This window comes from the organism of the source record quoted next (assembly GCF_019968955.1).
Source record: "MAG: Porospora cf. gigantea A chromosome Unknown PgA_NODE_310_length_22892_cov_332.865, whole genome shotgun sequence".
NCBI classification, from domain to species: Eukaryota; Apicomplexa; class Conoidasida; order Eugregarinorida; family Porosporidae; genus Porospora; species Porospora cf. gigantea A.
The window spans coordinates 1-22,892 of NW_027151595.1; the positions used below are offsets into that span (position 1 = coordinate 1).

Sequence of the window (22,892 nt, forward strand, 5' to 3'; positions counted from 1 at the left end):
ATGTTCATGTGCGACGAGCCAGCCACTATGGAGCTGAAGGTCAAGACTATGAAGTACTTTTTGTTAATCGAGGCTGAGACCCTCAATGCCGTCTGTAGGGGCGATTTTCAGCCCGAGTCTCTTTGAACTCGTCTCAATAACAGTGCGCCGGCGTGGGGATGGCGGAAATAGCATTTTCCCAAAGATGCTACGTTGGTTCCTGCTTGGTATCGCCCGCGGCGGCCTCCTTCTCTCTTCTGAGCGGAGTTTTCTGACTCGAGAGGCCACTTGGCAGGACGTAGTGACCAACGTGTCATCTATTGTGGAGGGCGCGGATAGCAGCAGTCAGGTGGTGTCCTTCGTGCACCCGCTGACGAAGCTGGAGGGCATACCGTTAACGACTGAGTGCGAGAGTTTAGAGTGCGTGGTCCGAAAACTGGTGGATGCATCGATGGAGCGTGTTGTCGGCTCCAAAAGGCAGCTGTCAGTTTCAGACTGTGATGCTACTCTGGCTCAGGAGGTACTTTCGCTGCAGCACCGAGGCGCAATTCAAGAGATTAGTGGTTCGACGCCGTTCGTAGCGGTGTACACGCCACTCGCAGCGGTTCAGTGCTACTTACGTGCGGGCCAAGAGGAGGAAGCCAAGGCTGCGGCACAGGACATTCTCAAGAAGACTGAGAGGTTTCTCAAGGAGACGCGGCCGGATGCACATCACCTAGTAGTACGTCTGGATGAGAAGATGCTCATTGAGGCCCCGCTGACGGAAGGCTTCGATCTGTACTACAAGCAGCAACCTACCGTGACTGTAGAGGACTTCGAGTCGGCTACTGAAGAGGACTTCGAGTCGGCTGCTGTTCGTAGACTTCAGGCCGTCCTCCCTAATGCGCCGCCCCCACAGCTTACGGCGATCCAGGCCCTGAACCAGCAACCCGCTCCTGCAGCGGCGACTGATGTCTCCGACGCCGAGCGTTTCTCCTGGAATATTAGAGTGATGACGGCCTTGGCGCTCACAGTTCTGATCTACGTCACGTTCGGAGGGATGGCCACAATGGAATTGCCCAGAGACAACCTGCTGTACACCAAGATGAGCGCCGCAGCGTAGACTTCACTGTGAATCGAGCTGAAAACTGTGATGCATTATTTATAGCAGAAGGCAGGTGGTTCATTGGGTGTTGATGTCGGTGTGTGCAGCTGCAGATTCGCCATGAACTGGAATCTGTTTTGGATTGTCGTCTTTGCAATTTCATTGGCGCTGTTCTTGGGAGTCGTCGGCTTCGTCGGCTTCAGCATCTACAAAAAGAAGCGGCGTGGAGAGAAGACACCCCTTATGTCAGATCTGGAACAAGGTCCGTCGTCTCCATCGGAAGACAACTTAGGAAACGACGACCCTGTGAAGGTTGAGTCGGATCCTACGGTTGAAGAGGTCAAGAACGCAACTGATGAGTCTCCTGAGGCGAAGGCAGAGGAGAGTGCTCCAGATGAAGCACCGTCTCCTGACGAAGCCAAGGCAGAGGAAGCACTGCCTGCTGACGAAGCCAAGGCAGAGGAGAGTGCTCAAGATGAAGCGCCGCCTGCAGAGGAGAGTGCCCCAGAGGAGGCACCGCCTGCTGACGAAGCCAAGGCAGAGGAGAGTACACCAGAGGAGGCACCAAGAGAAGTCGCAGTAGATGAAGCACCGCCTGCTGACGAAGCGAAAGCGCCTGAAGACTCTAATCCAGCGGAAGTGGCAGAGGAATCGAAGGTGCCTCAGTCCCCAGAGGAACTGGTAGCACCAACCCCTCAGCAAAACGACGCCCCCGCAGTACCGTCTCCCGTCCCCGCAACTCCAGCCCTTATGCCTCAAGGTGAAGTAGTGCCGAGATCGGAACCCGAGTTGTAACAATGAGTGAATAAGTAAATGACTGAAATAAAATGGGCAGCCGCTGCTCTAAAAGTGAGGCCGTCACCGGCACCGAGGTGCAAGAGGCGACACCCGCAGAAATCAAAGGCATCGTAGTGCGAAACCCAGCACCGCTGTCTAGGGCTGGGGACCGTGAAGACTTTGGAGCGGCTGAGGAGCCTATAATGCTGGACGGGGTGGCATGTTTGACCAAAACGAAGATTCTGCATGGATCCATCCTCACGAAGTACGATGTGCTGGAGGGTAGCATCGGCTGCGGACGCTCCGGACCCGTAAAGGTCGCCGTAGTGCACTATACAGGCCAAAAGGTGTGCGTTAAGTCGTTTCCGAAGGTGAACTGCAAGAAGGAGGCTCTCGCCATGTTACGAAACGAGGCACAGATCCACCTGCGCCTTGAGCACCCCAACATTGCCAAACTGCACGAGGTATGGGAGGATGCCGCTCATGTGCACATGGTCACGGAGTTCTGCTCTGGAGGCGAACTTTACGACCGGATCGCAAGTCGCATCTATCTGCAGGAGTCGGAGGCTCGTGTGATAGCCCAGCAGATTTTAGGCGGCCTTCTCTACCTGCACAACCATTCCATCGTTCACCGAGACCTGAAGCCCGAGAACATTGTCTTCCAGACCAAATCTCCAGACAGCGTTTTGAAGCTACTGGACTTCGGTTATGCGAAGGTATGGGATCCCCGGCGAAGTCGGCCAATGGAAGCCACTTGTGGCTCGTTGTGCTTCGTCAGCCCTGAGGTGCTGAAAGGCTCGTACACAAACGCTGTGGACGTCTGGTCGTTCGGGGTGATATTGTACTACATGCTTGTGGGGTACCCTCCTTTTTATGGTACCGAAGACGAAGTTATGGCTCGGGTTCTGGCTGGCAACTATTCCTTAAGCGGTCCTCGTTGGAGCAATGTCTCTGACCGCGCCAAAGACCTTATAAGGTGCTGCCTAGAGCTTCGGCCAGACAACCGCCTTTCCGCCCTGGATGCCTTGAATCATTCTTGGTTCGCCAGGACGTACGCCGTTCGTGAGCTCTCCGAGGGAGAGGTCGTGGCCCGCGATATGGTTCAACGTCTCTGGAATTTCGGCCGAGCTCCACTTTTGCAGCGCGCGGCGCTGCTGTGTCTTGCGTATGACATCCCCCCACTGCAGTCGCAACCGCTGGGACTGTACTACGTAGGCTTCGATCTCGACGGAGCTTCGTGTATTACGAAAGCATCTTTCACTACCTTCGTCCAGCGATACTTTGGAACAGTACCTGTCGACTCGGTGTTCGCCAACCTAGACTCTCTGAAGGAAGGGAAAATCTCCTGGGTTGATTTTCTCGCGTCGCAGCTCGGCAGCGATATGCTGCCCATCACGCAGACGAATGTTTCTCTTGCATTCCAGAAGTTAACAAATCGGCAAAAGCACCTCGCCCTAAGCGATTTAAGGCTTCTGACGACTCATGGTGACGGCTCGAGGTTCGAGATGACCAAGCTCCTGAAAGATGCTGGCCTGAGCAGCGCAGATAGCCTCGACTTCGTAGCCTTCAAGGCGCTTGTTAGGCCACCTAAGCTCGCTTGCGTGATTCCGATGAACGAGTACGTGCCCGCACCTAGCCTTCAATCGCTGTAAGTGTACCTCGAGCTCAGTCGCTGTAGCTGCCGTCTCCATTCAACTGCTCCTCGACCTCCAATACGCGTTCGCTGGCTAAATTCCGCTCTTCAGCGGTATGCGCATTCTCCAACTCCCAGCGCGCGTCCGCGAGTGCAGCTTCCATCCGGTGTCGCCTTCCGGCGTCCTCCTTGGCTGTCACCAACTTTGACAACGCCCTGGAAGGATCGTCAATAGTCTCGTTTTTCGGCTTCCTCGATCGTTTCTTTGGCTGTTTGTGCTGCTGTATGAACTTATCTTGATCTCTGTCTACATAGGCCTCCACCGCCTTTAAATCACGAATGGCAGCATTCATGTCGTCGTCCTCCACCGCTATCTCCTCCAGAGTGGCTGCTGGCGTGGTTGAGCTCACAGGAGTGAGCCCAGTGTGAATGTTAATCATCGCTTCATGCTGCCGAGGAGTCCACGCGATGGAGGACCTCTGCGACGGCTGAGACTCTTGGGTGGGCCTGGCTACTACTCCATCCTGCGACTCGAAGGCTGTCTGTCGGATTGCGTTCGTCAGCTTCCAGTGTCGCGTCGTCCCCTTCTGAGGCACCTTCGAAACCTTGGGCGCCGCTTTTTTCGGAGCTGAACGCGCTAGTTCCTGCTGCAGGTGCCAGTAACGCCTTTCGCACTGCTCACCTGTTTTACGACAAACCTTCTCCGCCACCAGGCCCCAGAATTCAGTGTCCTCTGCGTTGCCGGGAACTCCCACACTCTGCAGGAGCTTGTTATCGTCGTGTTTCCTCCACTGCTCATCCACACGTTGCAGCCTTTTTTTAATGGCTGCCTCGTTTCTCTCCTCGAAGGTCGACTTCACTTCTATGATGTCGTTCTTGGCCTTCCGTTTCGCTTGTTTACGCCGCGTTTGCGCGTGATTTTCTTGACTCGGCACGGATTCCGTTACACTTGATTCCAGCACTCTTCCAGATTTCCGCTGCTCCTCCAGACTCCGTCGAGGCGCCATGCTGAGCAGGTCTGCTAACCCCCCCGGCACCTTAACTGTGCTGTCTATTACGGACCTGGCCTGCAACCCTTTGTCTTGGCCAGGTTGGGTGCGCTTTCGTACCGCGGCTTTCTTGGCTCCAGAGTACCAGCGGGGCATAGGGGGGACCGGTTGATCCTCGGCGCTCCCCAGGCCGTCGGCTGACACTTGCGACGACCGAAGACTGGTCTGACTCACAGCACGCTTACGTGGCTCTCGGGTTCTAACCATTAAAATTAAGTCACGGGTTTGAGTCTGGTTGCGGGGTCTCGAAGTGAAATTGTGGGACCGGCGTCAGCTTGGCGATGAAGGAGGCTAAGGAGCTTGACTTTCAACGACCACCGTTTCTCCCAAAGGCGGCCTGGCAGTGCGTTGACATAGGATCTGTGAATGCTAAATGGAAGCGATATAGAGTGAGAGGCACTCCAAGCCCTACTCTTGGGGGTCATTTTCGGCATCGTCGATCAGGAGCTCTTTTTTTGCTTCCTCTTCGTCGGCTTATCAGGCTCCAACTCTTTCTTTTTTGCCTTGTCCGACTCCAGCTCATTCTTTTCCTTCTTCGGTTTGTCAGCCTCCAGCTCTTTTTTTTTCTTTTTCGGTTTGTCAGCCTCCAGATCCTTCTTTTCCTTCTTCGGCTTGTCCGACCCCAGATCCTTCTTCTTCTTCTTTTTCGGTTTGTCAGCCTCCAGCTGGTTCTTTTCCTCTAGCTGGTTCTTTTCCTTCTTCGGCTTGTCCGACCCCAGATCCTTCTTCTTCTTTTTCGGTTTGTCAGCCTCCAGCACTTTTTTTTTCTTTTTCGGTTTGTCGGACTCCAGCTCTTTCATCTCCGACTCAGGCTCGTCTTCAGCATGTTGCTTCTTCTTCTTTTTCTTTTTCGGCTTGTCCAACTCCAACTCGAAACTGCTAACGACTGCTTGGATCTCGTCTTCAGTCAGTTCCAGCTCCGTTCTGGCTCTGGCCATCGCAATTTCTTCCACTTGCTTGTAGATTTCCGCCTGTCTGTCAACTCGAAGATTCCTTCTCTCCTCCAACCCGATGAATCTGGATTCCAGCTCCTGATGTTTAAACTTTATCCGTGTCGTGAGGAATTCATGCCGAAGGGTCCCTTCCGAGATTCGCGCCTCTATCTCAGTGCGCTGCGTGTGCAGGATATCCGTGCGTCCTCCGATTTGGGTCAGCTGCTGTGTCAGCCACCTGTTAGCCCTCAAGACAGCAGCCTCCTGCTCTTGCTTGGCCAACAACTTCTCAGTTGACTCTCTGTGGCGCTCCTCCGCAACGGAAATTGATTGCTGGAACATCGCTCGCTGTTGGTCAAGGTACAGTCCCTTCAATTGATCTCTCCAGTTAACCATATCGCTCTCATGGCGGATTTCAGTCAGTGGCATATGTGGAACCTCGGCATACAGAGCCTTATTTTGGCGCTCTCGTTCTACCTTGGTTTTCAGTGTTTGGCACGAATTCATTGCCCTGTTCAGTCGTCTTAGGTCCGCATTGATGCGACTGGCCATCGAGCTGACGATCTCCACGTCAAGAAACATCTTGCACTTCTCCAGGTGCTCGGTCACGTCGCGAAACAGCTGATAGACGGACTTCAGGGTGGTTTGGAGGGCCGATATAAGACCAGGCACCCGTTTAAGGGATTCTGACACTCGTCGAAGTTCGTGGTGCAGTCGGGGCCGGGACTCGAACAGAAAGGTCGTGATGCTGGAGACCTCGTCTCGCAACGCATATAGCATCAGGTCGTCGATTGGGAGTGCCAAACATACAGAGCCGAAGTGCCCACTTTCGACTGAGCTCAGTGCTAGCCGACGCCCCTCATCGAATGGAGATTCGGGGGTACCCGTGGCTCGCAGCGCAGCCTGACTCAGCACTGCCCCAATTACGGAGAGGAGAACTGGAGAACACACTCTGTACGGTACGGTTTCCCACTCGAAAACATCGATCACTGACCGATGGGGACCCTCCAGCTCCGCAAACTCCAGTCGATCTGGGCGCTCGCGGTCAGAAGGGTCCAATCCCAGGCGGGAGTTGAGCATCCGGGCAACAGCACAACGATTATTGTTGTCCAAGGTCTCCCTCTTGAGCTCCAGGATGTCTCGGCGTGTTCGGTCTATCTGCATTCGCAGACAACGAGAAAGCTCCTCGTTGGCGAGAAGGCCATCGGACTTGGGGGGTGCAGGACGCATCAAATCCAGTCGCTTGGCGATGCTGACTTCCTCTGGGTCTTCGTCAGGCTTCGCCAGGAACTGCATGAGCTGCCCCTTCTCCATCGCTTGCAGAGAGAGAACTACAGTGGTTCGGCGACCCTTCTGACCACGGCTCTTTCGGCGGATGGCATCTTCCACGTCGCTAGACATGCGGGTAAGACGGTCGCTTTTCCGACGGGATTTCTTCTCGCGTCGCGAGGTCTGCACGAGGATCTTAGACCTACTGACCGAGGCAGACCGGGACTTCCCAGACGCAGACCGCGACTTGCCGGAGGACAATGATCGGGACGACTCTCTTGGGGCCGTTATCTCAAGAACGTACTCGCTATCGGGGAGCTCCCTGGACTCCACTGGCGACTCCTGAAACTCAACCGACCGGCGAACTTTGATGGGGGCTGGACATACAGATTCCTCACTGGGGGCTGGACCTACAGATTCCTCACTGGGGGCTGGAGGGCTTCCCACAGATTCCTCAACAACGTCTAAGCCGATGTCGGGCTGTTTCAGATCGACCACCTCTTCAAACGACTCCTCCGAATACGTTGATGACTCGCTGGATGCGCGTTGAGATTTAATCATGACCTTCGAGGCCTCGGCGAGTCTAGTCTTCAAGAGAGACTCCATATTTGCCACCGTCTTTTCAGTGGAGGCGAGCTCCGTTTTGAGCTCGTCGGGCACTGAGGGCTCCGAAACTGAAGTTGAGACACTTCCAACTTCCACTCCAGTCTTCTGCTGTATGGCCTCCAGCGCCTTTTGCAGCAGCGAAATTCTGCTCTTCTGCTCAGCAATGAGACTCTGCTCCGGCGACACGAAGTTAGTTGTCACCTTCTTCTTGATGGTCTTACACTTTTCGGCAAACCGAAGAGTTGAGAGGCTGATTTCCAACGATTGAGTGGAAGGGTGAAGCGCGCAAATAACGCAAGCGCGGCTATTGCCTGCTAGGCCGCGCTTAATCACTCTGGTCAGCGATGAATCCCTCCAGGGAACGAACAACTTTTTCGCCTCCGCACCTGTCAGGCCCTGCCGCTTTGCCAGCTTCGAGATAACCTCTGACAGCAGGAAGAGTGACTTGTTAATGGCCTGGCCCTCAGCTAGGCGTTCCTTGGCACCAGCAACACCGCTCGCCGCCGCGGAGACTCGCTCGTTGCCTGCGAGGTCAACAAGCAGTAACTCTCCCTTCGTGCTGATGTTGAGGCCATCCTCTTCGCGGGCGGTCTCCACCACGGCCGAGAACACCACATGAGACCTTGAGCTGGTCTCATTAAAGTTGGTTGCTGCGAAGTGGCGCCGCGACTCAGCGACTTCAATGTGTTGCATGCACTCTTCTACCGACGCAACAGCCACTGTCCTCAAATTTTGAACGTAGAAGTTCCCCTGAGCATCTTCCTTGATGGACAAGTCTTCTTTAGGACTATTGGGCGTTTTTCCTTCCTGCAGCAGATCCATTACGCGGTCGAGATAGATCTCTACGTAGGAAATCAAAAGGACGCACTCCGCCGACTCGCTGGAATTGCGGATCTCGGAGATATACCTGAACAGCGAGGCCATCGAGCAGGGAAGCATGCCCAAATCCCCCGGTCTCCCCATAATCGTATGGGTCTTCCCGCAACCCGTTTGACCGTACGCCAGTAAACACACGTTGATCCCTTTTGTGACGTCGTGCACCATTGGATCCACGACCTTTTCAAACACGTAAGCATTGTCGTCTGCATTGGGAGCCAGCTCGTCCGCTCACGTTGTTTGTCGTAGCAGTTGTCAAAGTAGTACTGCTTCTTCAGGTTAATGCTTGGTGGCGGCGTTATCAATAAGTCCAGAACCCCATCCTCAGATAGTTTCCATGCGATTTCATCTCCTCTGTCTAACTAACGCCCAGGAGATACGAAACGCACCTCCCTTCTGAAAAGCGGCCTCTGCCTTATGACGACTTTGATAGCCTCTTCAGCCATAGAATTTGGAATATGCACCCAACCACGTGAAACGACTAAGCGATTTGTAACGTCGTGGAGTTAAACCGATTACTGCTGACTGCACTGTACGCCTTGTTGAGGGTGGCCGCGCTCTTCATCTTCCTCATAGGAGGGTCGTCCATGAGAGTCTTGATTCATCTCCTTCTCCATCAAGTGGCAGATTTCCAGATCAGGGTCGTTCTCGTTGATAGATAGTGGCGCAGGTCCAGGCAAAATTCGGTGAAGCTCCTTGATGGCCGCCGGGGGAATGGATCGAGGCAGTACGACCACGAACTTTATATAGAGGTCACCTTTGACGAAGGGGTTGGCTTTGCTTGGCATGCCCTCGTTGGCAACGCACAGGAATTGGTCGGGAGTCACAGTGTGGTCCGAGGGTCCATTGATCAGCAGCTTCCTGCCGTCGAGGTGCTTCAATACGAACTTGAATCCACAGAGAGCGTCGCGGATACAGATCTCCTTGCTCATGATGAGGTTGTCCCTCACGCGCGTAAACTCGGAGTGCTGCTGTATGTCGATCACGAAGATCACGTCGCCAGGGATCGTGTTCAGCTTCTGGTCCGCCTCTTCGTTGAAGACAACCTTCTCTTTGTTGGGACAGCCTTTGGGGATGTGCACCTCTAATATCTTACGCTCTTTTGTGGTCCCTTCTCCTCTGCAGGCCTTGCAACGGTGCTGAGCAGGTAACGTTTTGCCTTCAGCTTTGCATGCGCCACAAGGAGAAGTCATATGCTGAACCATCGGACCCATCCTTTGAATGATGGTACGTGTTCCAGTTCCATTGCATACGCTGCAAGTTGTGAACTTCTCAGCAGGGCCTCCATGTCCGTCGCATTTGCTGCACAGAACATCCTTGTTGATGGCGAGCTTTCGAATGCAACCATTATAGGCCTGCTCCAAGGTGACCTTCACCTGGGACACGACTTCATCGCCTTTCGGGGGTCCCCTCTGACGGCGATCCCCTCCGCCGAAAAACATGGAGAAGATGTCTTGAGCAGAGGAGGCCCCTCCTTCCTCAATTCCATCTTCTCCGTACCTGTTGTAGCGTTCTCGCTTCTCGGAGTCCGAAAGCACCTCATAGGCACGTGATATCTCCTTGAACTTCTCAGGGTCGCCGCCCTTATCGGGGTGGTGACGAATAGCCAGCTTTCTGTAGGCCTTCTTGATTTCAGACTCAGTGCAGTCCTTATCGACGCCCAGCACGTTGTAGAACTTGCTACTGTCTACGTTTCCACGAGGGGCGCCACCGCCCATACCGGGAAAGTCTCCCCCCATGCCATCTCCAAAGTAGAACATCAGACGCCGAAAACTGAAATTTTTGGATTTATGCCATGAGTTGAATACTATACACTATTTCATCGAAGTCGGCGGGGTCCTACCAATGAGCATGCGCCCCATTCTCGAAGCAGTCTCAGATTCGTGGCCTCAGACAACTCGAATCTCTTGTGCATGGACACGACTCCGCCATCACACGCATCAAAGCTGACGCCGGACTTGTCAGCTGCAAACTCAGCGAAGTGGTTCTCCAACCGGACGCCTGCGTGGAGGGCCATGAAGCCGGTATTCATGTCCTCGTTGAGCCAAAGAGGGAACCCCAAACTCAGATCCAGCAGTTTGTCAATCGCAGGCATGGTAACTATATAGCAGGGGCCTGAGGGATAAGGCGGGTAAACGGCGAGCGGCCAGGTAGCCTCGCTGTTTCGGTCCTCTGGGTTCCGTCGCACCGCGGCGTTCCGCCAGACACGACCCAAGATGACTGCGTCCGACAGGTCGACGCTGTCGAGTAGGTGCATGAGGCGGGGGACATGTACCAAAACGTCCAAGTCCACCTTAAGCATGGCTCGAGCCTCTCGACAGTTGGTGGAGACGAAGTGCAGAGCGCTCAGCGTTTTCAGTGACAGATTATTATAGGTATCAGTGAAGTCAGAGACAACGAGGTCTCCGTGCTCAGCGAACTCCTTCTGCATGAGTTTCATCCTTTGTGGATCCTCGGAGGTGCCTAATACAAACACTCGAGGGACCTCCCGCCCTCCCATGTACTCGTTCCAGTGGGCCCGCAGGAAGTCGCGCTCAGCAACATCATCAGTCCTGGAAAGGACAGCAAAAATGATTGGGACCTCCTTGAACTGCCGACACACGTTCGTCGCTCCAAACAATAACGTGGGATGCGGAACGCGTTGGGGAGGTTGGAGGGTGGGCATGCCCAAAATCGCATCGACATCAGAGACCTTGCGCCGGGAACGGCTCATGTACAGGATAACGCCTAGTGCCACTAGGAGACTCAAGATCAACTTCCAGCCGGTACGAGGCATAAATCAGAGTAATTCCTGCTGTTACTCAATGGCACGCGGTCATCTGGTCTGGAGACGCTTGCGGAATATTACAGCAACGAAGGTGGCACGTGACACGAGCTGCTTGACGGCTGAACGAGTGGCGAAGACGTCGCCTTCAGATATGTGGTCACGTCAAGCCACGGCCGGTGCGTTTTCGACGAAATCTATCGCTAAGGAAGAGGACTACTCGCCAGCAGTAGTTATGCCGATAACGGGCTGCTCCGACGAGAAGATTCCAGAACTCCTCACGTACACACCTCCGTCAGGCCAGTCCCCATCCGAGCCACCACGTGTTACGTCCAGACTGGTGGACTACGATCGGATCATATACCACGGCAAGGAAACGTACCGCCCTCCTGCACAAGCGAGGAAGTACTCGCTCAGTCCTCGACCCGACGAGAACGACCACTTAGAGTGGTTGGGCGGCATGACCTCAGATGTGATCGACGGCGTCTTCGGGCTTAGCGTGTCGCTATTCTCCCGGCTGCGACACATGAACGTCAAGTCACTGCTTAACGTGGGCAGGCACGAGCGCGTAGATTTTCCACTGGAGGATGAGCCATACTGGGGCCGGAGCTCCAGGCACCATGGGGTCTTCAACGAGATGGTAAGTGACCGCCGACCAACCGCCCAGTCACTTGACTTGCTGTCCCACCCCCCTGAGAGGGTGTTGCAACCGGTGGAGAACGACAGCGACTGGGAAGAGATCTCTTCCGTGGACATGTCCCCAAGCTCGGAGCGTCCAGTACGAGCAGCTGAGTTTGCCCCAGTTACCCTCGGTCTGCCCAAGACCTCGAAGGAGCTGCCTGGTCATCCCGTCCCTCGGATCACCATAGTTAACAGAGGCCGGCAGATACCAAGGTTGGATCTGTCCCGTGTCGCACGGCCTTCGAGCTCAGATCGGCCCTCAAGAAGCCGGCACGAGAATCGCTCGTACCTATCGCCGTCGTGTGCGTCCTCCCTCTCTCCTCCTACTTTCAGCGCAGCACGGTACAGTCTGCCTGGCTTTGATGGAGTTTACGCCCTAAGTCCGCCACGACGAAGACCGTGAAGCACAAAAAACAAAGACAAAGATCTTGCAGAGAAAACGAACTCGTTGATGTTAACGAATATTTCAAATAGTACTATTTCAAATAGAACTAGTGCCATTGAGAGTGCGGCACCGTAAAAGGTCTCTGTGTACTAGTAAATGGACCAACGCAGGGCCTCGGTTTCTTCTGGCCGACCATGCGACACTGGTAGTCGCTAGACATGACCACCGGCGCTGGCTGCTGGGCGGTGAGCAATCGGCCTGCCGACGGGCTGCGGTCCTCCAGACGCACTACGCGGTGATGGGTGTAGTTGCGGCTCAGGCTGCTTTGGCGGTCGAGCTGTACGACGGAGCTCGATTTTAGCAGCGTCGGAGTGCCAATCCGCATATCATTCACAGGCGTCGTACTGGTGATGGGATTGGATCGGACGACAAGAGATGCGCTACGGGGAAGAGATGTGGTCGGAAGGCAGCTGAAGGATGACTGCGTACTCAAGCTCCGGAAGTGCTTCAGGTTCACTCGGCAAACGGATCCATCGAATCGAACACCCTTCGGATCGTACTCCAGCAAGGGTGCTGCTTTGAACTCGGGCATAACGGAGCTCTGGCTGCTGTCCTTGGTGACCTGACGGTCGCTGCTGTTAGACAGCACCCGAGGGGTCCAATCGTGTAGGGAGGCGTTGGTAACACGCCGTCTCGGAGCAGGTGGCGGAGCTGAAGGCGACGCCTCGCTGGTTGAAGAACCATCCCTGGCCACGATCTCCGCATTCATCAGACCAACTGGTAATGCACTGGGATTTGGGAAGCTGGCACTCATGTTTATGTCGTAGGCGTTACACGTGCCATCGCGCGGTACGAATTGGGGCGGCGAGGGCAGCTGCAGCATTGCTGGTGGACTGTCCAGCACCACTTCGAAACGGAACTTCTCGTCATTCAGGGTCTCCTTACTAGAGGACCTCAGGCTTCGGCCTAAATCTTCTTCGTTGCCTGGCCATTCACAAGGGTCGTACATCAAGAGCGACTCCAACGTCTGGTGCAGCCATTCCGCAGACTGCTCCTCGTTCCCCTCCTCCATCGACAACGTCGCGAGTCCCTTTCTTATTTGTTCAAGTCCGTCTACAATGTCACGCAGACCGGTGGACATCCGCAAAATTCGTATTTCTTACTATTAAAAGCTAACCAGTCAGCATCATCTATCGGAGAAAGAGGGCGCAACATGTGACTAAAGTTTCCGCTGGACAGGCCTGTTATTCTCTCCATAGGTTTGCTTTATCTTATCGATGAGAGCCTTTGGAGCTTTGGCGTGTTCCTCTGCAACCAGCCAGTTGACACCCTCAGTGCATGGTGGAGTTGTTAAGGACCCCACGAATCGACGGAACTTGCCGGACTCAGGAATGAGGCTGACAGTGGCGTCGTGCTGAACAGTCTTGTCACCCACTGGCAAATCAGCAAACATCTCCTCTAGCGGCGGGTTCTCACCCTCGTCGATAAGAACCGCCAGCACGACAATAGCCCTGTCGGCGGCCTGATATACGTAATGAACCTCCATACAAGTGTGTATCCCGTCCTCTACGTTTTCACTTGGCGTGTGGTAGTGGTACTGCTGCAGATGGTAGGCTTTGCCATCTAGCCTCAACACGCGATCGCTGAATAGAAGCACCTGAAGACCGTGACCGCTGTCTCGCTCTAGGCTCTTGCCGCCCTCAGCCTCTGGCCTCTCGATCTCCACCAAATGGGGGTGTAATTTCACCAGATCTACGGGACTTTGCTCCGTACCGGCGCAGTGAGGGTACATTTCTGCCCAATGAACTGCTCCGTGGTAATCCCAACCCAAAACGCCCAATACAACCAAAATCCAAAGGCTGTACATCGCTCGACTTATTCTTTTGATTTATTCATTTCCGAGGTGCCCCGCAACCTAGGCGAACCAGAATGATGCACAAACACCTTCACAGTGGGGCCTCTCGGCGGCTTGATCACATACACTCTCTCGACCCCTGATGGGAGCTGCGACGCGAACAGCGACGTGTGGATGGATAACAAGTGCGCTGTGTGCAAATGAGGCTGTTTTCTCACTAGTGCTATTGGAACTGGTTGGGGAGGCACCAGTGAGCTCGTTGACAATGACCTTAGAGGCGTCGACATAAACGACGCTTGCTACCACATGCGGAACCTCGGTGGTTTCGCTTGTTGAGTTGTCCAACTCGGTGGAATCCTCGGTTATTAGCTCAGTCGACCTTTCTGAGATGTTGGCCGCAGGGTCGGCGGAGGTTTCTGCCGAGTAAGGGACCTCTGGAGAATGGGCCTCTGGGGCCTCTGAACAAGGGACCTTCGGGGAAGGGACCTCTGGAGAATGGGCCTCTGGGGCCTCTGAACAAGGGACCTTCGGAGAAGGGGGCTCCGACGTCCAACCGTACGACTGTGTTGCTGGCACGGAAGGCCGATCAGGTCGCCACCTGAACCAGTCGTAGTCCTCCACTTTTGCGGTGAACAGGGGCTTGACTTCCACCGGCACGAAACTCATTTCGTTGGCGTCATCTCCGAACCACCCGAACCGGCTGCATCATCATCGCTTCGCCCCTCACTCAGCAAACGCTGTCACCAGTAGAAAGGTAAGCATTGCTTACACAAAAGTATCGTTGATTTGTTGTTAGATACACACCTCTTTGTCTCGGAACAGAATCTTCACGCACTTCTGCCCTGGCGCGTAGACTATGATTTGCTTGTTCACACCAGGAGGTAGCTCAGTGCTCCAGCGAGACACCACCACCTCGGGTTCCGAAGCGGTAGAACATGTAGTAGCAGCAGCAGTAGTAACAGCAGTGGTGGCAGCCGTGGTGGTGGTGGTGGCCGTGGTGGTGGTGGCAGCCGTGGTAGTGGTTGCACCAGTCGTAGCTTCCAATGAGGTTTCCTCTCCTGTCGTGTTTCTGGTCACAGCTGTGGTGTCGGGAGTCGTGTTAGCCGTATCGGTTGTCACCGCCTGCAACGCCCAAATTGAGTCTACTGGCGGGAATCCCCGGATGTGCCAGGCTGTGCCAGCCATCAACAACGCCGACACTCCAGCCTTCATATCTTTTCGTGATAATTACGCAAAGACAAACTCAAGAAAGGCTCACCGTCGTTGTGTTACGGGCTAGCCTCGTGGACCACAACGACCGCACATCGCGCCTTATATGAACATTAGCTGCACTGCGATACGCTATGAACCGTAATGCCGCTGAAATTCTAATTTCATTGGGTCAATGGGCAATTCGGTTGTCAGTTTCTTTATGTTTCCAGCACGGCCCAGCTCAGTAAGCGTCTCGCCGCACGGACACAGTATTCAGCGGATCAGAGCCCTGTACGAGAGAGACTTCTCTTCATTCCACCAGTTATAAACGACGACTCGTTCCGTTGGTTGGACAGCCCTCATGGTGCGTACTTTGGTTGTGTGACAACAGGTCAGGGAAAGCATATTCCAGTGCTGTGGATTGCGGTGGAGGCCGCAGTCACCACCGTGTTGTATTTTCATGGCAACAGCTGCGATTTGGGGGACATGCTGGAGGAGCTGCAGTGGCTCAGCAAGCAGTCCAATGTGAACGTCATGGCAATGGAGTTCCCAGGGTACGGCGTGGCGCAATCCGACGGTACTACACCTGGTGAGCTTGACCACTGGGCACGGTGCTGCTACTTCTGGTTAGTCAAGCGAGGCTACCACGCGCACAGCATTGTGCTGTATGGAAGGTCTATTGGCACAGGCCCTGCAGCAAAGCTGGCGTGTTGGTGTCGACAGAAAGGTCCCAAGGGGTACAACAAGTTTGGTGGTCTTATCCTGGTTTCGCCTTACAAGTCGATTCGCTCGCTTGCTAAGGAGTACGCCGGCCTCGCTCAGTTACTAGTACATCGACATCTGTGGAACACCGAGCTTCACCTTCGGCAAATCAAAGACTGCACCAAAACGCTGATAATTCACGGCGTGAACGATGAAGTAATCCCCGTGGCACACTCGGAGGCGCTACACGCCGCAATGGTCGGTGGTGACTGCACCTTGGAGCTGTTTCCAGACAGGGGCCACAATGACTTGGCCTACGTGGCTATGGAGCCCATACAACAGTTCTTAGGTCGTGTTCGCACGGAAGCCAAAGCAACCAAAATGCCGGAGACGGTACGTGATCTCCGACCGAAGGCTTTGTAGAGAAGACCTCACACGAATTTCTTCCGTATTGATTGCTTCTGCTTTTTCAGGTCGAAAATCCATTTTGGGACATCGCATCCGCTGGACTCCAAGCATGGCGCGATGGTGCGTATTAGAGGGGCGTCTTCAATGGTGAAGAGAGTTAGAGAACGTCCTGTCTGACCTGCCCTGCCGCAGCGCCCCACTCGATGAACGTACCGCTGAACCGTCGTGGGGACGTCCCAATTGACTACCATCTTGACGCCCTTGAAGTCTATGCCTCGTGCCACCACATCTGTGCAGATTAGTATCCAGATCCTCCCTGCTTGAAAGTTCTCAACGACCCGGTCCCGCTCCGAGTTGGACCGGGAAGAGGTGATGACGTCGGCCAGTAGACCATCGAACACCAATTCGTTGAACAGGGCATGCGCGTCTTTCTTCTCCTCCACGAACACCAGGCAAGGGACATCAATGGACCCTGCTGTGAGTAGCTGTCGAAGCGTAGGCAGCCTCCCCGCCTTCCTAGTGCAGAAGAGCAGTTGCTGGCTCACGTCTCGGTTGGCAGCTTGGGCGCTACCGACCTCCAGGCGCAGCGGAGCGTGCAGCACAGTCCCTGCCAGCGACTTCACCTCATGAGTGGTGGTCGCGGAGAACATCCAAATCTGCCGGTGCTCACTAGTGGCCGCCGTGAGGATCGTGTCTATCTGCTCTGTGAATCCGAGCGAGAGGAGCTTATCACACTCGTCCATAATCACGAACCGACATCGAGATAGTGCGTGGGGGTGGTTCTGCAGGACTCTGCACATCGGCTCAGGTGTACAGACCGCTATATCAAGTCGGAAAAAATGAGGCTGTGCCATCTTCTTGTCCTTTGCTTCGATCAGAGCCGTTCGGAACTTCTTAGTCTTCCCCAGCACACACACAACTTCCAAGCACTGCCTAGCTAACTCACGGGTTGGACAGATGAGCAGCGATCGGATAAAATGCTCTTTCGTTGGCTCTTGTAGCTGGAAAAACAACGGAACTGCAAATGCTACCGTTTTGCCGGTCCCAGTAGGCGCAGTTGCCATGCAGTGCTTACTTTCGCACAAGTTCGAGAACGTCAGCTTTTGGATTTCAGTGGGCTCTGTGTACAACAAGACGTTTCGAAGTGAATTCAGGATCCACGACGGATAGCCCAGTCCTTCCATATCCTCGAAGCAAGCCAGCGGCGGCACCTCGCTACCCCGAACCTTCAGCTGCTTCTGGCGTTTGGCGCGTCGCAGCAGCCCATCATCCGTGCTGAGAGCCATCTCTCCAGAACGTTTGTGGGAGGGCGTGCCGAAGCCAACGTGCTTCGATTTGGACGTTTGGCTGAAATTGGTGCCACGGCACAGCAACTGGAAAGCGTCGTCCATGGAAATCTGCATTTGTTCAGCGATGTCGTCTGTTCTCGGTGCTGAGCCGAAATCCCCGTCAGGCAGCCGTTTCTTCCACTCGGCACGTCAAGAACCTCGAAAGTTCACTTGGTCATTTCTCGTACAGGCCGTAGCGGCGTCATCTGCAGTGTTACACGTCAGTCGAGTTCGCCGTCAGATCAATGGCACATGGTCTGATGCCCTGAAACGAACCTACCGTAACTTGGAGGCTAAAAACGAGATCTTCTACGGACGAATGGTACGGTTGGCGGATCGGATTTTGAAGACTGACAACGGACCTCTGCTGCCTGATCACGACCAGCTGAAGTACCCTCCTGGGCTCCCAACGCTGGTTTTCGACCCTGAAAAGGTCCTAATGCAACGAGTCTACGACGTGAGAGCGTCTTTTCGTTTTGACGCAGCCTCTGACTGGATGGAGAACCAACAAACGTCCCGGAGCCGACGACTTCTTGAAGAAGGTCATGCACTCGTACGAGCTGGTTGCCTGGACCAATGACGTCTACCCGACGGCACAGAAAATATGCAGTGAATGGGGGGTGCCGGTGGTCGCTGCGTTCCATCGTGGCGACTGTGAGCGCGTGGGCGGACGGTGGTTACGTCCATTAGATCGACTAGGGAGGGACCCTAACAAGACTGTCGTCCTGGCTGTCGACAAGGAGGTTCCGCCTCACTACCAGCGTAACGTGATTCTCATAAAGCCTTTTGCAGGCCAGCCAACTGACGTGGAGCTTCATATGCTCGGTCCCTTTCTCGCAAGTGGGTCAGGATGGTACCACCGATACAGAGACAGCTAACTCCTCAGACCTAACGGCTGCAATTGCCCCCTTTACGAAGTCTGCGGATGTAACGCATGAAATTCTGCTGCAGTGTGAAGCGGAAGGTAAAGCCACAAAAATGAAGAGCTCGGCAGCACGAAACATACTTAAACTCTTCTTCTGAGGAGCACGCGTTTCTTCAGCGATTCGATAGCTGCTGGCTCGTCTGTATTGTAGAGCCTGCAATGTCTCACTGTATGTCTTGTGAATGTCTATGAGGTCTCGAGAAACCTTGTCGTCGCCTTTACAGGTCAGAAGGTCTAGCGACCAGTAGATCGACACGGCACCCGCCCTCGAGGAGAGAATGGCGCCCTCGTGGTCTAGGGAGTCCCGTGACTTTGGATACTTGCTGAACACGTGCTTCTCCAGCACACAGCGGAGCACATCTGCGAATGTGGGCTCGAGATGTGGAATCATAGCTCCCAGAGTTTCCACCAGCCGCAACACGTTGGACATAGCGCCAAGCGAGTGCACCGAGGTAGAGGCCACGCCAATCACTGCTGGCGAATTGATCATCAGCACAGTCGTGCGGACGAACTGGACGAAACATTCGTCAGCCACGGAGGCATCGAGCTGCACCGAGTTTGCAGAGATGCCGGTCCGCCGAGACGCCACATCCGACCGCTCGAACCCCAGCCGCTGTGTGTCACCGCGGGCCAGCATTTCCGCTGGCGGCAGGCTGAGGCGGTTCACAGGGTTGGCCGATGTGAGCAGCCGGAGTTCCGGGACCCAGCCGCGGTACATGTGGGGTAACAACTGACAAGCGACAGCCTGGTAGGCTTCCACAGCCCATGAGACGTCGACGATTATTTCGTCGATGGTGTCGGCAGCCAGTTTCAGCGCTGACTCAATCAACGCTAACCCGATTGTAGGAGTAGGGTTGAACTTCTCATATATCCTTCGCAGCGTCGACAACAACTCTCCCACGAGCTTCACGTTCGTGTGGCCGCCTTGGGCACCAACGCCAGCGATGGCCTTCATCACAAGAGCCTGGTTGTGCTTGTCTGGGGAGTGGAGCACTCGAACGTACAGCATAAACATATGCTCGAGTATTTCCGCCTGCCGTTTGGCAATCACCTGCAGGTCTCCTGCCACTGTGCCTTTCATCAAATCTCGGCGTTCGTGCTTCTTCTTTCCCTTGAGCTGACGCTCGCTGAGCTGCCGGTGGAGCATTTCCACCTCGGCGGAGTGCTTCTTCCGTTCCAGTTCGGGGGCTGAGAGCACGTGGAGGATCTCCGAACACAACACAGACTCTACATCCGCTCTTTTGTTTGAGCACAGGTCGTAGATGCTCTTGGCTACCAACGACCCAATCAGTAACGAGGGGTCCTGGTCTATCAGGCGAAAGAGGGTCTGGCGGGAGCTCTCTCGGAGACCTTCATCGAGTTCAAAAGCTCCGCCCGCGATCTTTATCACGTGGGTCATCAGCCTGTCGGACTCATTGAAGTTCGGAGAGGCCGCCAACAGGTCACATGCGCTATGGACGACTAACGTAGGGTGTCGTTGCATGCTCTTGGCCTTGGTTAGCCACATGACTACGGACGAGTACATCTTAACCATTTCCGATTCGTGCCTTTTTAGGGCCACCATATCCTTCTTCTGCTTGTGACCAGACTCATCCTCCATGATTCGGTAGCCAGGCACTATCTGACACATGGTCGAAACGGCACTGAGAACAGTTGCCTCCGCCAAGCGGTTCAACATCCGCAATAGCTCCTGTTTGGTTTGCTGCATCTGAACATCCTCCTTGTCGACCTCGATGTCCGCGACGCTCCTCACTCGGGACTCTACCGCGCCTAGTGCCAGCCAAAACACTTCAAACGTGAACAGCCTGGCGTCAGGCTTGGTCATTATCTCATGTGCGGCGCCAGCTAGTGTGCGCTCAAGCAACTGCGAGAACTCCCCCAGATCCATATGTTCGTCGTTAAGGGGCTCGACGGCCGCACGGATTGCGGCATCGATCTTCACAGATGTTTTCTGCCGGTCTCGGATATCCTCGCGCGTCTTCTCCTTCTTCGTTGCCGACGCCTCAATTCGTCCTATGCGCTCTAGCTGTTTCGCAGTCATCTCGGTCTCCTCAGTCATAGCCTTCTTGTCTCGCCTTGCGACCTTGCCATCTCGAGAGACTGTAGGCAAAGCCTCCGCGGCGTCCGCTTCCTTTTTCCAATCTTTGCGTATACGCGCGAACCGCTCATAGTCAGCCAGCCCCTTAATGGCCTCCATCTGTTTCTTGGACTTAGGTTTCTTCGTCTTTGAGACATTCTTCTGGGCTAGCCGTCGCCGACGGATGTCTTTACGACCACCGCTAGCCTCGACTTGCTCCTTCGGTTGACCCTTTTTCGTGTTACCTCGTCCGGTCTTCTTGATGGGAGGTTTGGTTGTGGTCTTGTCGCCTGCGCCTGCCGTCCCAGAGGCCTTCTTCGCGGTATTGGCAGCCATCCCGCCAATAATGCACAGTTTCTACACTGCGCTGACCCCAGTAGGTACACTCCCCCAACACAAACACGCACACTAAAACAAAGCCAACACCAAACAAGGCAACTGGGTCTGCCAAACAAAGAGACTAGGTCCACTGATTTCACGAATTATGTCGCGTCCTGAACTCCAAGGTCCCCCGGAGCTATACTATGACGAAAGTGTCGCCTCCACCTACTCTGCGAACCAGCACACCATCTCTATTCAGTCCGACCTGACGAATCGCTGCCTGGACCTCATCTACCTGCCAGAAGCCAGCTGCTGCGTGCTAGACATTGGCTGCGGGTCTGGACTGTCCGGAGACGTCATCAGCGAGCGAGGTCATGAGTGGGTGGGCATCGACATCAGCGCCCCCATGCTGCGAGTGGGGCAAGCTCGTGAGGTGGATGGAGACCTCATATATGGGGACATGGGGCAGCTCCAGCGGTTCCGTGCTGGAGTTTTCGACGGGGCGGTCTCCATATCAGCCATCCAGTGGCTGTGCCAGTCCAACAAGAAGACCGAAGACCCCTACAAGCGCGCATGCACCTTTTTCCAGTGGCTTGTCAGATGTCTGGCCGCGGGCGCCCGCGCTGCTCTACAGTTCTACCCCAGCCACGCCGAGCAAACGGAAGTGCTGCTAAGTGCCGCCATGCGCGCAGGCTTTGAAGGCGGACTTGTCGTAGACTACCCGAACTCATCAAGAGCAAAGAAGTACTATCTGTGTCTTTGGAACGGCAGTCCGTTTGGCGTCAAGAATCAGATGCCGCAGGCTCTCACCGACGAGAAGTCCACCGTCGAGGTCGGTCATCGCGCCAAGAATACGAAGACTGTCAAGAAAGGTAAGCCAGCCCAAGGCTCCAAAGAGTGGATTCTGAAGAAGAAAGAGCGCCGACGTCGTCTTGGGTTGCCGGTACGACCCGACACCAAGTATACAGGCAAAAAGAGAAAGGATCGGTTCTAGTGCGTGACAAATAACATGCGGCGGTTTTTGTGTCTCTGGGTCGTAGCGTTAGGCGTTCGACCTCCCCCCCACGACGAACGATGGACGCTGCCGATATTTGATCACAATGTGTTCGCAGCGGAAGGCAGGGATGTGGTCAAGCGAAACGGGACGGTGAGCACTTACACAGCACTCTTTCCACACATGGCGAAATCAGTGACAGCGAACGACTTCTCAGCAGAAATCGTGGATCGGTGGTTGGTCCACCTGAAATACATAGGGTTCAGCACTAAACGCGTAACTACTGATTGGTGGTGGAGGCTGCCAAAGGAAGCGCCCCCGCAGTTCATGAAGAAGGCCATTCCGCTTAAAAAGGTGGTAAGACTAGAGGGAGATGAGACTGGTGCTATGTGGCGAGTCACTGTACAGTTCTAGATACACAGTTCTAGATGCAGCCTTGAAGTCTCAAATCAGTTGTCATCGATTTTCATACGAACCGGACTACATAGAGCGTTTCCTAAGGAAACGATTATAAACCATACAATGTCAGTTCGATCCTTAATCGTCATCAGAGTCTGAACGCATTTTTAGATCATCCCAGAATGCTTCTCGAGGTCGAAACTGGCAACAAGGCAGAGCCAAGCCACACCCAACGACCTCACAATATTCGGACCCTAACTGGAGTCGCGTATACGCCTCGCATGCCGAGAGCAAGAATAGCTCATTGGCATTAGTCCAAGAGGAATGTTGTCTGTTGAAAGCCAGGGGCACTCCCCGATTGGATCCAGACTCTCTGTTGGGTAATGTTGAACGAAGGCACTCCTCGCTTTCGATGACCCTTTATAAAGGCCTGTATTTGGAAATGCTCATATTGGCCTGGTGCATACCGCAGTTGTGGGGTTAGTCTACGAAAATCATACGCGTGCATGACATGTAAACTCTATGGCTCAAAAGGCCACATGTGTGGAACGAACGCAGTCTGTCCCTAATGTCAGTTCCCTCATGTCAGTCGATCCTTTACTGTCATCAGAGTCTGAACGCATTTTTAAGTCATCCCTGATTGCCCTGGGCCCACCC

At 54.5% G+C, this 22,892-nt stretch overlaps 16 protein-coding genes across 25 annotated transcripts; 8 read left to right on the forward strand and 8 right to left on the reverse strand.

Moving 5' to 3' along the window:
• Positions 1 to 184: 184 nt before the first annotated feature.
• On the forward strand, positions 185 to 1,081 carry KVP18_003263 (uncharacterized protein; the record flags this gene model as incomplete). Its single annotated transcript, XM_067954868.1, has 1 exon — positions 185 to 1,081. The coding sequence occupies one exon, from the start codon at positions 185 to 187 to the stop codon at positions 1,079 to 1,081; it is 897 nt and encodes a 298-aa protein (XP_067809987.1).
• A 102-nt stretch (positions 1,082 to 1,183) lies between these two features.
• Positions 1,184 to 1,858, forward strand: KVP18_003269 (uncharacterized protein; the record flags this gene model as incomplete). The annotated part of the gene is made up of 1 exon (XM_067954878.1): positions 1,184 to 1,858. The coding sequence occupies one exon, from the start codon at positions 1,184 to 1,186 to the stop codon at positions 1,856 to 1,858; it is 675 nt and encodes a 224-aa protein (XP_067809997.1).
• Positions 1,859 to 1,890: 32 nt separating this feature from the next.
• On the forward strand, positions 1,891 to 3,492 carry KVP18_003267 (uncharacterized protein; the record flags this gene model as incomplete). Its single annotated transcript, XM_067954875.1, has 1 exon — positions 1,891 to 3,492. One exon carries the CDS (start codon positions 1,891 to 1,893, stop codon positions 3,490 to 3,492), a length of 1,602 nt encoding a protein of 533 aa, XP_067809994.1.
• A 13-nt stretch (positions 3,493 to 3,505) lies between these two features.
• Positions 3,506 to 4,729, reverse strand: KVP18_003261 (uncharacterized protein; the record flags this gene model as incomplete). Of its 2 annotated transcripts, none has more annotated exons than XM_067954862.1 (1): positions 3,506 to 4,729. In XM_067954862.1, the coding sequence occupies one exon, from the start codon at positions 4,727 to 4,729 to the stop codon at positions 3,506 to 3,508; it is 1,224 nt and encodes a 407-aa protein (XP_067809981.1). The 2 variants fall into 2 exon arrangements, with proteins under 2 accessions (XP_067809981.1, XP_067809982.1); XM_067954863.1 differs by having other exon boundaries at positions 3,506 to 4,618.
• A 233-nt stretch (positions 4,730 to 4,962) lies between these two features.
• Positions 4,963 to 10,981, reverse strand: KVP18_003262 (uncharacterized protein; the record flags this gene model as incomplete). 4 transcript variants are annotated; one of them, XM_067954867.1, is made up of 4 exons in its annotated part: positions 4,963 to 8,411; positions 8,441 to 8,559; positions 8,737 to 10,019; positions 10,049 to 10,981. In XM_067954867.1, the coding sequence occupies 4 exons, from the start codon at positions 10,979 to 10,981 to the stop codon at positions 4,963 to 4,965; spliced, it is 5,784 nt and encodes a 1,927-aa protein (XP_067809986.1). The 4 variants fall into 4 exon arrangements, with proteins under 4 accessions (XP_067809986.1, XP_067809985.1, XP_067809983.1 ...); XM_067954866.1 differs by lacking the exons at positions 8,441 to 8,559; positions 8,737 to 10,019; positions 10,049 to 10,981 and having other exon boundaries at positions 4,963 to 8,373; XM_067954864.1 differs by lacking the exons at positions 4,963 to 8,411; positions 8,441 to 8,559; positions 10,049 to 10,981 and having other exon boundaries at positions 8,721 to 9,965.
• A 142-nt stretch (positions 10,982 to 11,123) lies between these two features.
• Positions 11,124 to 12,053, forward strand: KVP18_003273 (uncharacterized protein; the record flags this gene model as incomplete). The annotated part of the gene is made up of 1 exon (XM_067954882.1): positions 11,124 to 12,053. One exon carries the CDS (start codon positions 11,124 to 11,126, stop codon positions 12,051 to 12,053), a length of 930 nt encoding a protein of 309 aa, XP_067810001.1.
• Positions 12,054 to 12,141: 88 nt separating this feature from the next.
• Positions 12,142 to 13,176, reverse strand: KVP18_003270 (uncharacterized protein; the record flags this gene model as incomplete). Its single annotated transcript, XM_067954879.1, has 1 exon — positions 12,142 to 13,176. One exon carries the CDS (start codon positions 13,174 to 13,176, stop codon positions 12,142 to 12,144), a length of 1,035 nt encoding a protein of 344 aa, XP_067809998.1.
• A 78-nt stretch (positions 13,177 to 13,254) lies between these two features.
• Positions 13,255 to 13,902, reverse strand: KVP18_003266 (uncharacterized protein; the record flags this gene model as incomplete). Of its 2 annotated transcripts, none has more annotated exons than XM_067954873.1 (1): positions 13,255 to 13,902. In XM_067954873.1, one exon carries the CDS (start codon positions 13,900 to 13,902, stop codon positions 13,255 to 13,257), a length of 648 nt encoding a protein of 215 aa, XP_067809992.1. The 2 variants fall into 2 exon arrangements, with proteins under 2 accessions (XP_067809992.1, XP_067809993.1); XM_067954874.1 differs by having other exon boundaries at positions 13,255 to 13,827.
• Positions 13,903 to 13,910: 8 nt separating this feature from the next.
• KVP18_003264 (uncharacterized protein) lies at positions 13,911 to 14,652 on the reverse strand (the record flags this gene model as incomplete). Of its 2 annotated transcripts, XM_067954870.1 has the most annotated exons (3): positions 13,911 to 14,080; positions 14,109 to 14,590; positions 14,618 to 14,652. In XM_067954870.1, 3 exons carry the CDS (start codon positions 14,650 to 14,652, stop codon positions 13,911 to 13,913), a joined length of 687 nt encoding a protein of 228 aa, XP_067809989.1. The 2 variants fall into 2 exon arrangements, with proteins under 2 accessions (XP_067809989.1, XP_067809988.1); XM_067954869.1 differs by lacking the exon at positions 14,618 to 14,652 and having other exon boundaries at positions 13,951 to 14,556.
• Positions 14,653 to 14,682: 30 nt separating this feature from the next.
• On the reverse strand, positions 14,683 to 15,102 carry KVP18_003272 (uncharacterized protein; the record flags this gene model as incomplete). The annotated part of the gene is made up of 1 exon (XM_067954881.1): positions 14,683 to 15,102. One exon carries the CDS (start codon positions 15,100 to 15,102, stop codon positions 14,683 to 14,685), a length of 420 nt encoding a protein of 139 aa, XP_067810000.1.
• A 172-nt stretch (positions 15,103 to 15,274) lies between these two features.
• KVP18_003259 (uncharacterized protein) lies at positions 15,275 to 16,206 on the forward strand (the record flags this gene model as incomplete). Of its 2 annotated transcripts, XM_067954860.1 has the most annotated exons (2): positions 15,275 to 15,325; positions 15,352 to 16,206. In XM_067954860.1, 2 exons carry the CDS (start codon positions 15,275 to 15,277, stop codon positions 16,204 to 16,206), a joined length of 906 nt encoding a protein of 301 aa, XP_067809979.1. The 2 variants fall into 2 exon arrangements, with proteins under 2 accessions (XP_067809979.1, XP_067809978.1); XM_067954859.1 differs by lacking the exon at positions 15,275 to 15,325 and having other exon boundaries at positions 15,568 to 16,206.
• Positions 16,207 to 16,214: 8 nt separating this feature from the next.
• KVP18_003265 (uncharacterized protein) lies at positions 16,215 to 17,594 on the reverse strand (the record flags this gene model as incomplete). Of its 2 annotated transcripts, none has more annotated exons than XM_067954871.1 (1): positions 16,215 to 17,594. In XM_067954871.1, one exon carries the CDS (start codon positions 17,592 to 17,594, stop codon positions 16,215 to 16,217), a length of 1,380 nt encoding a protein of 459 aa, XP_067809990.1. The 2 variants fall into 2 exon arrangements, with proteins under 2 accessions (XP_067809990.1, XP_067809991.1); XM_067954872.1 differs by having other exon boundaries at positions 16,215 to 17,477.
• Positions 17,595 to 17,604: 10 nt separating this feature from the next.
• Positions 17,605 to 18,397, forward strand: KVP18_005201 (uncharacterized protein; the record flags this gene model as incomplete). The annotated part of the gene is made up of 2 exons (XM_067949587.1): positions 17,605 to 17,976; positions 18,005 to 18,397. The coding sequence occupies 2 exons, from the start codon at positions 17,605 to 17,607 to the stop codon at positions 18,395 to 18,397; spliced, it is 765 nt and encodes a 254-aa protein (XP_067810002.1).
• Positions 18,365 to 20,857, reverse strand: KVP18_003268 (uncharacterized protein; the record flags this gene model as incomplete). Of its 2 annotated transcripts, XM_067954877.1 has the most annotated exons (2): positions 18,526 to 18,584; positions 18,613 to 20,857. In XM_067954877.1, 2 exons carry the CDS (start codon positions 20,855 to 20,857, stop codon positions 18,526 to 18,528), a joined length of 2,304 nt encoding a protein of 767 aa, XP_067809996.1. The 2 variants fall into 2 exon arrangements, with proteins under 2 accessions (XP_067809995.1, XP_067809996.1); XM_067954876.1 differs by having other exon boundaries at positions 18,365 to 20,857.
• A 148-nt stretch (positions 20,858 to 21,005) lies between these two features.
• Positions 21,006 to 21,836, forward strand: KVP18_003260 (uncharacterized protein; the record flags this gene model as incomplete). Its single annotated transcript, XM_067954861.1, has 1 exon — positions 21,006 to 21,836. One exon carries the CDS (start codon positions 21,006 to 21,008, stop codon positions 21,834 to 21,836), a length of 831 nt encoding a protein of 276 aa, XP_067809980.1.
• Positions 21,837 to 21,851: 15 nt separating this feature from the next.
• KVP18_003271 (uncharacterized protein) lies at positions 21,852 to 22,250 on the forward strand (the record flags this gene model as incomplete). The annotated part of the gene is made up of 1 exon (XM_067954880.1): positions 21,852 to 22,250. One exon carries the CDS (start codon positions 21,852 to 21,854, stop codon positions 22,248 to 22,250), a length of 399 nt encoding a protein of 132 aa, XP_067809999.1.
• Positions 22,251 to 22,892: the final 642 nt, after the last annotated feature.